Source organism: Alosa sapidissima, chromosome 15 (assembly GCF_018492685.1).
Source record: "Alosa sapidissima isolate fAloSap1 chromosome 15, fAloSap1.pri, whole genome shotgun sequence".
NCBI classification, from domain to species: domain Eukaryota; kingdom Metazoa; phylum Chordata; class Actinopteri; order Clupeiformes; family Clupeidae; genus Alosa; species Alosa sapidissima.
The window spans coordinates 26783455-26796599 of NC_055971.1; the positions used below are offsets into that span (position 1 = coordinate 26783455).

Genomic DNA, 13145 nt, shown 5'->3' on the forward strand with positions numbered 1-13145 from the left:
GTGTTCACTGTGTGCTGTTTGTGTTTCACTAATTCACCGATTGGGTTAAAAGCAGAGACCAAATTTCCCTCACGGGATCAAAAAAGTATATATACTTATATACTATACTCTTAGGTGACTATGTACAAAATCGCTTCCTCTCTCCCCCTTCTCCTCTTTCATTTGTTTCTCTCCTCATTTTTACTTTTGTTTTTACTCATATCCATATTTCCACTACTTGTACTTGTCTTCTCTTCCCATGTCCCTCCCTCCACAACTGGCTAAAACTGGCTGAAACTGGTTTCATATATTTACTTTTATCCATTCTCCCTTTCTTCTCTCTCTCTCTCTCTCTCTCTCTGTCTCTCCACTCTTCCTCTTGATGTGACCTTATGTAATTACATTGTGTTTCTTCTCTTCCTCTCCCTCCCTCGGCTCAGGTGAAGCTGTGTGACTTTGGCTTTGCCCGCATCATTGGCGAGAAGTCGTTCCGGCGCTCTGTAGTGGGCACACCTGCGTACCTGGCTCCTGAGGTGCTCCTGAACCAGGGTTACAACCGCTCGCTGGACATGTGGTCAGTGGGGGTCATCATGTACGTCAGCCTCAGCGGCACCTTCCCCTTCAACGAGGACGAGGACATCAACGATCAGATCCACAACGCCGCCTTCATGTACCCCCCCAACCCCTGGAAACAGATCTCTCCTGAGGGTGTGTAACACAGGGCACGCAACAGGGTAGACCATGTCATAGCATGGTGTAGAATGGTATACTAGCATGACATAGCATGATATAGCATTGTGTAGAATGGTATACTAGCATGACATAGCATGGTATAGCATGGTGTAGAATCGTATACTGTACTAGCATGACATAGCATGGTGTAGAATCGTATACTAGCATGACATAGCATGTCATAGCATGGTGTAGAATCGTATACTGTACTAGCATGACATAGCATGGTATAGCATGGCGTAGAATGGCATACTAGCATGACATAGCATGGTATAGCATGGCGTAGAATGGTATACTAGCATGACATAGCATGGTATAGCATGGCGTAGAATGGTATACTGTAGATGGCTTAGGTAAGGTAAGGTACATTTACTTATATATAACCCATTTCCTAGCGGCCACTCAAAGTGCTTCACACAGACACAGATATCAATAAGGCATTACATGGTGTCTCAGGCAAGAACAGTCTAACTCTTATAGATATGATATAGCATGATATAGCATGGTGTAGAATGGGGTGTATGGTTTAGCATGGTATACAGTATACATATATACATTGCATTGCATTATCTAAAAGTACATGACAAGAAAGCATTTTTGTTCTGTAGTAGGCAATTCCATTCCCAATGTGAAATACAATCAGTTCCCATTCCCAGTTCTGGAGTATGGTGCCCTCAGTCTCAATCCTCAGAGACCTGCTTGTGTTAGACAACCTGTCTCCTTACATTTTCAGACCCCTCCACAATGTCAGTCAGGTGCTTATAATGATATAGAATAGCTGTCCGGTGATGAGGTGTCTCATTCCTTAGCGATAACTAGCCAACCTGATTGACCTTATCAAGTCATTTTCAGTGATGTCAGTTTGACACTTTGATAAAGAATAGGTGCTCCATGAGCTGTCCCATTCCTTATACACTCCTGGGGGGGTCCAGATATAATTTCAAATCATTACATCATCTGAGTTCTCTCAGACCCCTGGCAATCAGTTTTTTTCCCTCCTGATTAACCCAACTCACGTTGACTTTGTGATAGCATAATGATTTCAGTGGCAGAGAGGAATAGGGATCTGCTGCTCTCCCAGCATGGCACACAAAAGTATAGCAGTGCTATATGATTACATACAGCTGCGTTATGGTATGATTGACAGGGAAGACACAAACAAATGCTCAAAATTAACTCCTTTACTGATGGATTAGGCTACATAGCATCAATCAAGACTCTCCAGTCATGCCCAGCACAGATGGCTTTATATTTGGGGTTCATGCTTATGGTTTATTACCTCCATTTGTGTTTTTCACTCTGTGAGGAACTGGGAAAAACAGCAAAATAATAGTAAAAAATGGTGGTTCTCATTTCACGTGGTTAAGGTCTGTTGGGTTTCATTTCTGTATTTTGGCATTGCATGCAAATAAAAAGTAATGCGCCATTTCGCAAGAAGTGTGATGAAACGTCATGGGAATAAATTCTCCAAATTTAGATATGAAACTGTGGTTGAGAAAATCCCTGATTTGCTGATTCAAACATGAAACTTCCCTCACTTCAGGGAACACATATTAACAATTAATACAGTACACAACTGATATGTGTATGTTTTAGTTTTCAACAAGATCTGTGTTAAGCATCATTATTGAGCTATGTCTTATTCTTAATCAGTAGGTCATCTATTTTAGGCAAATCCTAATCTTGATCCAAGATTACTGGTATATAGTATAGATCTAAACACAAAGTTTTTTGAGCACTAATATATATGCATATAACTAATCTTTTGCTGGTTAACATGTCTGTGATGTGTGTGTGTGTGTGTGTGACTGTGTGTGTGTGTGTGTGTGTGCGTGTGTGTGTGAGGATAGCCAGCTAGCCCGTGCCCGGCCGTTTATAAATAATGAATGGTCATTACTTGTCGAAACGGCAGGGCTATTTCTCTCCATTTTCTTTCTGCCTGTGGTAGCAAAGCTCAACTCCTCTCGTCTGTCTGCTGTCAGGAGAGAGGGGGGGGGGGTTCTTCTGGGTTAAATGCAGCGCAGGCAGTGGAACGATCAGACCAAAGTGGACACCTCTCTAAGCTGTCCATTCATTATAACCCTCCCTCTTCCCTAGTCTCAGCTTCTCCGTCCAGGGACAGGGCCGTTTCAAGGAATTTGGGGGCCCCAAGCAAAATGGACATAGAGCCCGCCCCCTCCCCGCACGCAAAGCCTACAGGAACCACAGCATAGCCATACAGTTTAAGTTCACCCACACTTTATATAAATAAAAAAATGTTGACAGTGCAAATACTGCTGTTGCATATATATACTGTGCATTAGTTTTGAACATTTGCAAAAACACCACCGTACCATAAAATCCAATGTCAGCTTCTTCCTCATGAATGGAGGATAAAGTTGACGGTGTACCTGGGAAAATAATTGAAAAAAAATCTGAAATTACCTGTGAAGTACGTTTGACCATTTCACTGTTGGCATATTGGAAAAGGTCATTAACAGCTCAGCTCAGTGAGAGAAATTCACTCTACCTTGATCAGTGGAGGTATCCTTAGGAAGAGCCTGAGGGAAATTTAAGCAAAGCACCTTGAGGGAGAAAGAAAAGATATGTTAGCATTTCCATATTTTGATATTTAGAAGGGATGCAGCTGCTTTCACAACTACCAATGCTTACTGTAAAAACATCCCAAGCTAATGTTATACATTGACCTAGGCCTACTTGCAGCTTAACATAGCATTTAAGCATTCTGCTGTTTGAGAATTAGACAGACGCACCTGGTGCTTTAAAGACAGTAAACAGCTGGCGTGCATGAATACTGCTAGACATGTTCCAGTCTGCTTTGATGCATGGAATTTATCGTGTGGTTTTCCTAACCCCCATTTGGTAAACAGATTATCACGGTCGAATAGTTAGTATAGCAGAGAAGCTATGCCACTTTCATCAAAACCTATTACAAAGCTATAGCAATGTTATGTCATTAAATACGATAAACAGTGATTCTGGAACAGATCTGCGTCTTCCTTAACCTGGCAATAGCCAGATGAATTTTGCTCCGCCTAGCTCCACTCATCCATCTGGAACCGATCCATTGAAGTGTTGCTTCAGAAGGCTGGGCCTAATCAAAAAATGCTTGCATATGATTGAATAAGACACTTGTCCGTCATCTATTGACGTGCTACTTCAACCACTCACATCGAAGCCAACCCGTGACGCTAATAACAGACTCACAGTCGCTTCTACGCTATGTCACATCTATGAAACTCCCGCCCTGCGTCCTGACTGGCTAAACCATAAAGTTGGTTGGAGAAATCACTCTCAATGGAAGAGGTCCCAGATGGATGTGAGTGAAGCTAGGCGGAGCTAAGCGGAACGATATTCATCTGGCTAGGGTCAGGTTACGTCTTCCTTATCCCGTTAATAAACATATTACAGTATGTAACCACATTCCGTCCGTTCGAAAAAAAAGTTGCGTTAACTGTTCTAGTTTGTTACAAGCATGGGCCGTCAGGCAGGTAGTTAACATAAACATTTTTTCCTAGGCTAGCCTTCCTGCTGCGACATTACACCATTTGTACAAGACAAGTAGAGCTATTTTATCCAGTGTAATTTATCACTTACCACTATCTTGTTTTTTCTTGTCATCCTCTTCCTTTCTCTTCTTTCTTTTCTGGCTTCCGGACGCATAACTCCGCTTCATTATGACTGCCGAGGTTTTATATTTTTGCGGCAACAGAGATCACAAACCTGGCTGGCTGGTTGCTGTCAGCGACTACTGATAGGGGCCCCCTTGAGGGGGATCCCGGTATTGCCGGTAACAGTGTCGTTGCACTTTACTGCATTGACTATCAAAGGGGCACTCACAGTTTGTCGTTGCATTTTATTCTTAACCAGTCGTTGTCTTGGGGCCCCTGGCCAGCTCGGGGCCCCAAGCAATTGCTTGGTTTGCTTGCCTTCTAGCGACGGGCCTGTCTAGAGAGACTGCTACCACATGATATATAGCATGTAGCTCACTAGCCTTACCACCTTACCCCCCCCTCCCACACACACACTTTAGCTACACCATGAAGGTATCCAGATAAAGAATTATTTAGGAACATGAAGTTTGATCATTAGATCACAATCATTATATGACGTACTAATATAAACATTTTCCCCTTAATTCATATTTTCTTGATGGCCGTTAAGAAGGCATAGTTAAACACCGCACATTTGGGTAGCCGGTAGCTGGTGATTTATAAGTACTGACTAGTCATTAAAAAGCTGTTAGTGGCTATACTCCCTTTCCGTGAGAGGTGTTGCTGAATAGGATGCTGTGGAGGCAGCGTAGCGATTAGCGCAAGAGAGTGGAAGCCTCCCTAACTTGTCCATCAATTTCAACCCTAGACAACTGATTAGCGATTAGCGCAAGAGAGTTCAACCCTAGACAGCCTCACCCTCTGCTCCCCTCCCTGCCCTCAGAGATGGGCAAAATACATCAAATGTATTTTCAAATAAACTATCAAATAACCTAATTTTAAGTGTATCAAAATAACCTACAAAATACAGTAGCCACGGCATGTATCAAAATAAAATACTGGAGTTTTGTATTTTGAAAATACTACAAATACTCTTTAAAAGGGAGCATTAAATCACTTTGTAAACTTTCCATATCTGTCTATTTAATCTATTCCTTCATCACTACACTGACTGTGTTGATAAAGTGTTTGAGAGAAACAGCTTTTCTCTGCTCTGCTCTGATAGATGAATACTGTAAATGAGGTATCACATATCAGGCACTTGTGCTGTGTAGCCTGTGAAGAACGAGATGCCTTATTTAACTCTCTCAATTCAATTCAGTTTCAATATGCTTTATTGGCATGACAAGGTCACTCATTGTCACGGTAAGCTATAAGGAGAGCTGGACCGAGTCGCAGGGCAAGTCGAGGCAAGACAAGATCGAGGCACACTTGGAACCAGGAAGAAGTTCTGAATTGAGTTCTGAATTGAAACCAGGAACCAGGAAGAAGTTCTGAATTGAATTTCTTTTTCTCTCTCTCTCCTCTGTCTCCTCTTTCTCTCTTTGCAGCTATTGACCTCATCAATAACCTGCTGCAGGTGAAGATGAGGAAACGCTACAGTGTGGATAAAAGCCTTAGCCATACCTGGCTGCAGGTGTGTCTCACACACACATACAAACATGCAGACACACACACACACACACACACACACACAGGCAGACACAGACACACAAATAACATGCATGCATTACATACAAAACCATTTGCCCACATATTCACACACACACACACACACACACCACACACACACACACACAACATACACACAACACACACAAACACACTCATAAATACACATGAATGGCACAATCATACCTTCATACCGCAGTAACACCTTCTGTAAGTGCTGAAGCTATTGAAGAAAATCACTCAAGCTATTTTTCTTCCCTTTGAGCCAGTTTTCCTTCCATTCTTTACAATGAAAGACACACAAACACACACACACACACACACACACACACACACACAAACACACACACACACACACAAACACACACACACACACACACACACACACACACACACACCATAATTTAAATCTTGAAAGACTGCATATGTACCACTGCTATTAGACCTTCATGTTGTTTTTTTAGATGCAAGCCTGTTATTTGTATAAAGCTTTTTTGAAGAGTTAATTCTCTTCTCATAATATGCAAAAATACTACTTCAGACTCAGTCTCATGCATTCATGTGCGGCTAATTCAGTCCTGTCACTCACTCATTGGCACAGGATGCTACTACTAGAGTACCCCATCATAACCATATAACATGACATCAGAAGTCACATAGAAATGGACACATAGAAAGTTGCTCTGGCCAATGAGATGTCAGATGATTTAATTGTTTGCTGCCATAAAGAGTCCCCACAGGCATGCTGTATAATCAGTACGGCCATTTTGCAGTCAGCCTCAGATTGCTTAGCACGTACCAATCACAAGTCACAGATCTGAGATAAAAGGACAATGTGGATCAGATGTGGACTAGATGCACTCCAGAAGTAAAGTAGATGCAGCGACATCGGGAAACATGGTCATCACATGTTTGAGGTGATTCATAAGGCATCTGGCATTTCTGGAGAGTTTCTCTGGAACATTATGGTCACTGTGGTTGGACTTCAGACAGACTCAGAAGGGGAAATCAATACCACTATTTTGGCCGACATGCCTCATTACTGCTATTTTGACTTACATGCCTCTCTCAGCTCAGTCAAAAGACGAGACAGGACCCAGATTTAACACGGATCCTGGTCAGATCCTAGCAATACTGAGTCTAGCTCTACTTTTACATTTAATAATCAAACGATTCCAGTTTGGTCCTAGTTTGTACTCTCCACGCGGTAATCATTTTATCTGTATGTCACAATGTTTGTGAGTGCTCGTGCCGCAAAATGCCCATATTTGGGCAGCCGTGGCCTACTGGTTAGCGCTTCAGACTTGTAACCGGAGGGTTGCCGGTTCGAACCCCGACCAGTAGGCACGGCTGAAGTGCCCTTGAGCAAAGCACCTAACCCCTCACTGCTTCCCGAGCACCGCTGTTGTTGCAGGCAGCTCACTGCGCCGGGATTAGTGTGTGCTTCACCTCACTGTGTGTTCACTGTGTGCAGTGTGTTTCACAAATTCACGGATTGGGATAAATGCAGAGACCAAATTTCCCTCACGGGATCAAAAGAGTATATATACTTATACTACTTACATACATATGGTTCCACTTGGTAGCATAAAAATGAAACACAAACCACTGCTCCAAACACACACATGTCCCTGCTAAACACTACTCTCTCTCACACATACACACACACACACACACACACACAAGGCAAGCAGCAGCAGGATCTCCAGGTGGAGGGTTCCTGTGGGGGAACTGGGAGACTGCTAATTGTTTGCTAACTCTAGACAAGTAGGGTCAGGAAACCCTCAACCTCAGTTGTAAACAGTAGCCTCACACAATTATGTTCTGATGAAACGAAGCCAACGGATCCTCTGAGCAACAGGTCTCGTCTGAGATTCCTGGGCAGGTAGCGGCAGGACACCTCCACCCCCATAGTGGAAACTGCTCACTTGAACTGTGTGAAATCTCGGCCCGATCTACTGTATTCGGGGAACAGATTTTCATTCATTTTTCTCACTAACATCAACAATGTCTTTGTTTTTCCACCCACCATAACCACACATCTATTATCTAAAGTGCCATTTTAGAACATGATCATATATACCTTTAGGGTCACAATAAGACCCATTGTACAGCCCTGCTGTCATACCTTTATAAAGGCTACAGCCCTTCAGTCATACCCATAGACTGTATATATATCTTGACGTTGCTTGGCAACCATTCAGATATAGGAAATATATTTCTTGGCGGAAGAATGATTATCTAGGAATAACTCGTTATATTTCTGGTTGCTGTGCCTTTACTTTATGAAACTTTGCCAGGTATTTATAATAACAGTTTTAGAAAATCAATAAGCCACTCGAGTCCGTAGGTTACACTAAGCAAAATAAAGCAAAAAGAAATAGATACATAAACATATACAAACATACTCTGAGTCTTAACAGGCACCCATACCAATGTTTCCACAAATATGATATCTGACCGAGCTGCACCTGGGGCTTGTGAGCATCATTATAATACAGTTTTTTTTTTTTTGTGATTAACTTTTTATTAGGTTTTTAGTAAACACAAAGACAAAACAAAAAACAAACAAAACCGTCATCCTCATAACATGAAGTCAGGGAATAGTGGCCAAAGGGAGGGGGGGGGGGGGTCATCCAGTGGGGCAGTAACCAAAAAAAATTGTTCAAGGAGGGGTACAGATATAACTCAAGAGTCTCTAAGAAGTTCACACACAAAATGTTCCCAAGCATCCACAGTTTCTGGCTTTGCCCGATGGGCTCGAGCCATGGAGAGTTCCAAGTTAGCCATGTATCTGACATTTATCATCCAGTTGCTGACTAAATTCAAGTTCTTATCATGCCAGTAACTCAAAATTGTTTTTTTAGCTGCTGTAAATGCACAAAAAAGGATCCTCCATTATAATACAGTTTTGAGACTCATCAAGTCGGGACATGAACTTAAACATTAGGTTCCTCAAGAGAGCCTGTAAAGTGCTTAGCCCTGATTATTATGACTATAGTCTTATGAAGACATTTCTTTAAGACTCTAGTCCCATAATACTCTGTGTGTGTGTGTGTTTTCTACAAAGCAATCAGATGTGGCAATGTCACTATCACATTAAGACAGCTTTTTAGGTCTTTAGGAGTAATATTTAGAGAGTGTAACTCTGTTACTGTGTGTGTGTGTGTGTGTGTGTGCGCGTGCTGCAGGACTACCAGACGTGGCTGGACCTGCGTGAGCTGGAGACGAAACTGCGCGAGCGCTACATCACCCACGAGAGCGATGACAGCCGCTGGCAGGCCTTTGCCCGTGACCACACTCTGCCCTACCCTGCCCACCTGGTGCCCCCGCCCACCGCAGAGGAGGACGAGGGCGGAGAGGACGCCGACATGCAGGGCCTCACCGAGAGGGTCAGCATCCTGTAGAGAGCAAGATGGAGTGAAGAGGAGGAGGAGGAGGAAGAGGGGGGGGGGGGTGGCGCCAACATGCAGGGCCTCACCGAGAGGGTCAGCATCCTGTAGAGAGCAAGATGGAGTGAAGAGGAGGAGGAGGAGGAAGAGGAGGAGGAGGAAGAGAGGGGGGGGGGGTGTGGCGCCAACATGCAGGGCCTCACCGGAAGAGTCAGCATCCTGTAGAGATAGAGAATGAGACGGAGGAGGAGAGGCCCAAGGATTCATCATCATCAAGCATTGTTTATTTAGGGGAAACTGACTGAGCATTAAGCTCTTTTACAGTAATGCCCTGAGTTTACAAACAAAAGTCTAACAAAAAACAAGGTGCTGGACGGAGCGGCATGCTAACCCAGCACACTTATTTTAAATAATTGTTATAAATAATAATAATAATTTAAGGATATTATTAGGGAGGTGGGGGGACAAAAGGTGTAGAGTGAAGGAGGAGGAGAGGCTGAAACAATGGAGAGAGAGAGTTCCATTAAAAACAGGTGGAGGAGGCTCACTGAATGTAATCGATTCCTGTAAGGATGGAGAGAGGAGATGGAGAGGACAGTGCATCAGCATGAGTACATCAACATCTTGAGACGATGGGAGGAGGGGGCGTTTAGAATGTTGTAGAATGAGCATTCTAAAGTATATCTTGGCCTGTAGAGTACCGAAGTGTGACGTTCAGTTTTCATGACGGCAGTGAAACGGCAGTAAACAAACTTTCAAAGTGGCTTCATAGCATTGAATGTAGACATGTGGGATGTTTCTACCCCAATACATTGAATATGACAGAATTTTTAGTAGAATCTTAGATTGTTGATGGGCACATTCTATTAGTATAAGTATATATACTTTTTTGATCCCGTGAGGGAAATTTGGTCTCTGCATTTAACCCAATCTGTGAATTAGTGAAACACACACAGCACACAGTGAACACACAGTGAGGTGAAGCACACATTAATCCCGATGCAGTGAGCTGCCTTCTACAACGGCGGCGCTCGGGGAGCAGTGAGGGGTTAGGTGCCTTGCTCAAGGGCACTTCAGCCATGGCCCACTGGTCGAGGCTCGAACCGGCAACCCTCCGGTTACCGGTCCAGAGTGCTAACCAGTAGGCCACGGCTGCCCTAATTATTAGAATTAGAATGCTGTTAGTGTCCCCTGCCCCTCTCCCATGTTGACGTAGTATCACTTACATCCACTGTACTCCTCTTAGCTTTATGACTGAGCCAGGTCTGTCCAGGCACTCTCCTCCTGGCCCTGGACCGGCGGTGGAGTCAAACCCAGCGTGTGTGTGTGTGTGTGTGTGTGTGTGTGTGTGTATGTGTGTGTGTGTGTGTATGTGTGTGTGTGTGTGTGTGTGTGGGAGGGATGGATGGATGAGGATGTTAGCTGTGAGGACACGTGGGCTTGGAGTGACGAGTGGAGTCAGTCATCTCTCCAACATCGCTCCCTCTCTCTCCACTTCTTTTCAAATCCTCCTCCAACTCTCCTGCTGACGTGCTTGGGAGAGGGTGGGGTGGGTGGTGTTGAACTGGAGGGAGTTGGGGCTACACACCATCTTCCTCGCCCCCTCTGTCCTCCTCGCTCCTGAGGAGGGGTGGGCCTCCTCCTCCTCATGTCCCTGAGGCTGCCTTAACCCCGGGGTGGAGGCTCCATATACCTCTGGGGAGTCTCAGAACTGCCGGGAATTGTCGAAACAATCTCCATGTGTGACTGATGCAGTTTGTGTGTGTGTGTGTGTGTGTGTGCATGTGTGGGGAAAGCCAATATGATGAGACTATCAGAGGCTCCCTGCCCAGACTAATCTAAGACTGCTCTGTTGGGGTGAGATACTCAGAGCTGTGCTGTATCTGTGTGTGTGTGTGTGACTGATTGCTCTGTTTGGGTGAGATACACAGAGCTGAGTCAGCCAATTGTCTGATGGACTGCGAACTGCCAAGAATCTCATTTTCTCTGTTCAACCACTTGTTGATCACAATGACAGAGAATGAGATGGATTGAACGAATCCAACACAAATAAAGTGTGTGTGTGTGAGAGTGAGTCTGTGTATGTGTGTGTGTGTGAGTGTATTAGAGTGTGTGTATGTGTGTGTGTGTGTGTGTAAGTGTGTGAGAGAGTCTGTGTATATGTGTGTTTGCGTGTGAGTGTGTGTGTGTGTGTTCAGTATGTAATGTGGTGTGTTATGAGAATTAAGATCTTCATCATCACAAGACTAGCCATGGCTGTCCTCCCCGAAAACTGACTCAGTCCTTCCCTCGGTAGTCTGACACGCATGTACACACACCCACACACAAACAGACACAGACACACACACACACACAACACACAGCTACAACTTCCCGTCACACATCGCAGCTGTGCCCTCTCCTTCCTCTGGCATCACAAGGCGCATGATAGCATTGCTGGGTCATCTTTTACCGCTTGTTGACATTTGACATGATCATGTTTTTCCTTCTTTTTTTTTTTCTTGACACTGTGCTCTTGATTTGTGTTGGTCACTCAAGCCTTTCCTAATCCCCTGTCCTCTCGCTGACCATCAGTGCTGACGCCTACCTACAAATGCTAACAGAGACGGTAAAAAACAGAAAGCAAACTAGAAACAAAAAAAAAATAGCGTCTCCACAGTTCTTCTCCTTGGACTACTGACAGGCTTTTAGATGAACTTTCTCAAATGGTGCTTAGCTTTTCACCGTCTCCCTCTTTGGTCTTTAGAGGGCGCTAACCTTGTTTTTTTTTTGGCCTTTACAGGGCGCTATCCTTTTGCACAGCATGTAGCAGTCAGAATGGACATGCAGCATCTTTTAAATGTTTCGTACCTGAGAGAAGAAGAGTCTGTGTAATTTGATTAGATAGGACAGTGGTTGTCCCCACACCCTCACCGAACGTGTTCCGACCCCTCCACGATAGCTAGAACAGATATTAACCCTGCAATGATCTCCTTAATGAACTACAGTAAAGACGACATGTTACCTGGATGCATGGTTAAGAGAAATAGCTTTGCCTTAAGGACAACCCGATGAAGGACTCTTTTGTACACTTTTTATGTTAGTATATGGGAAATGCATGATGTTTTTGTATGACTGGAGGGTGTGTGGGGATCCCTACAAGTTTAGTAAATACAGCAGTCTGATTCAGAAAAAAATATATAATCTGTGTGTGTGTTTTCTTTTTTTACGGCCGGCACCCACATATGCTGTCATCCACTTGTGTATACACGTACATAGACACACACACACACACACACACACACACACACATAAAAGCAATTTCATTCTGTGTACTAAGCACTGTAATGGTTGGAAATAGGATTCCCACCCCAAAGTATGATTATAATGGCAAGATGTTGTTCTGCTGCACTGTTGTTCTGCGTGTTATCCTCCAGGGTGATGACAAACAAATCATTATTTTGATCCTAGAAGTGAAAGAGAAAAGGAAACTGATCATTGGACTAGAGACTGGACACACACACGCACGCACACACACACACACACACACACACGTGAATTAAACTTCAAATGGGTGTACATAGCTGCAAACATACCAAAAAACTCTGGCACCTGTCCACACATGAAGTGCTGGGAACCATAGACTGTATAAAATAGGTGGTAACGCACTGAGTTGCAGAGCCACAGGGCTTTCACTTGCATTAGCAGTTTTCTTCACACTTCTGTACACGAGAACAGAGCTGTACCTACTAGGGGTGTAACGGTTCATGTATTCGTATTGAACCGAAACGGTACGGGCGTCACGGTTCGGTGCATGAATTTACACGGAGAATACACGGTATAAAAATACATAAAACTCGTGTGCGGATTAATTAATGTCATGCGCAATTACTGTTAA

General features: G+C 43.9%; 1 protein-coding gene and 1 long non-coding RNA gene across 2 annotated transcripts in view; both read left to right on the forward strand.

Moving 5' to 3' along the window:
• prkd2 (protein kinase D2) overlaps positions 1 to 10233 on the forward strand; it is a 56422-nt gene extending 46189 nt beyond the window's left edge. The window contains exons 16-18 of the mRNA XM_042064324.1: positions 420 to 687; positions 5756 to 5841; positions 9068 to 10233. Coding sequence (XP_041920258.1) covers positions 420 to 687; positions 5756 to 5841; positions 9068 to 9283 — 570 coding nt within the window. The 3' untranslated portion in view covers positions 9284 to 10233. The remainder of the gene's footprint in view (positions 1 to 419; positions 688 to 5755; positions 5842 to 9067) is intronic.
• An 88-nt stretch (positions 10234 to 10321) lies between these two features.
• LOC121684333 lies at positions 10322 to 12446 on the forward strand. The gene is made up of 2 exons (XR_006023110.1): positions 10322 to 11394; positions 11448 to 12446. It is a non-coding gene; the product is annotated as an uncharacterized LOC121684333 (long non-coding RNA).
• The last annotated feature ends 699 nt before the right edge of the window (positions 12447 to 13145 follow it).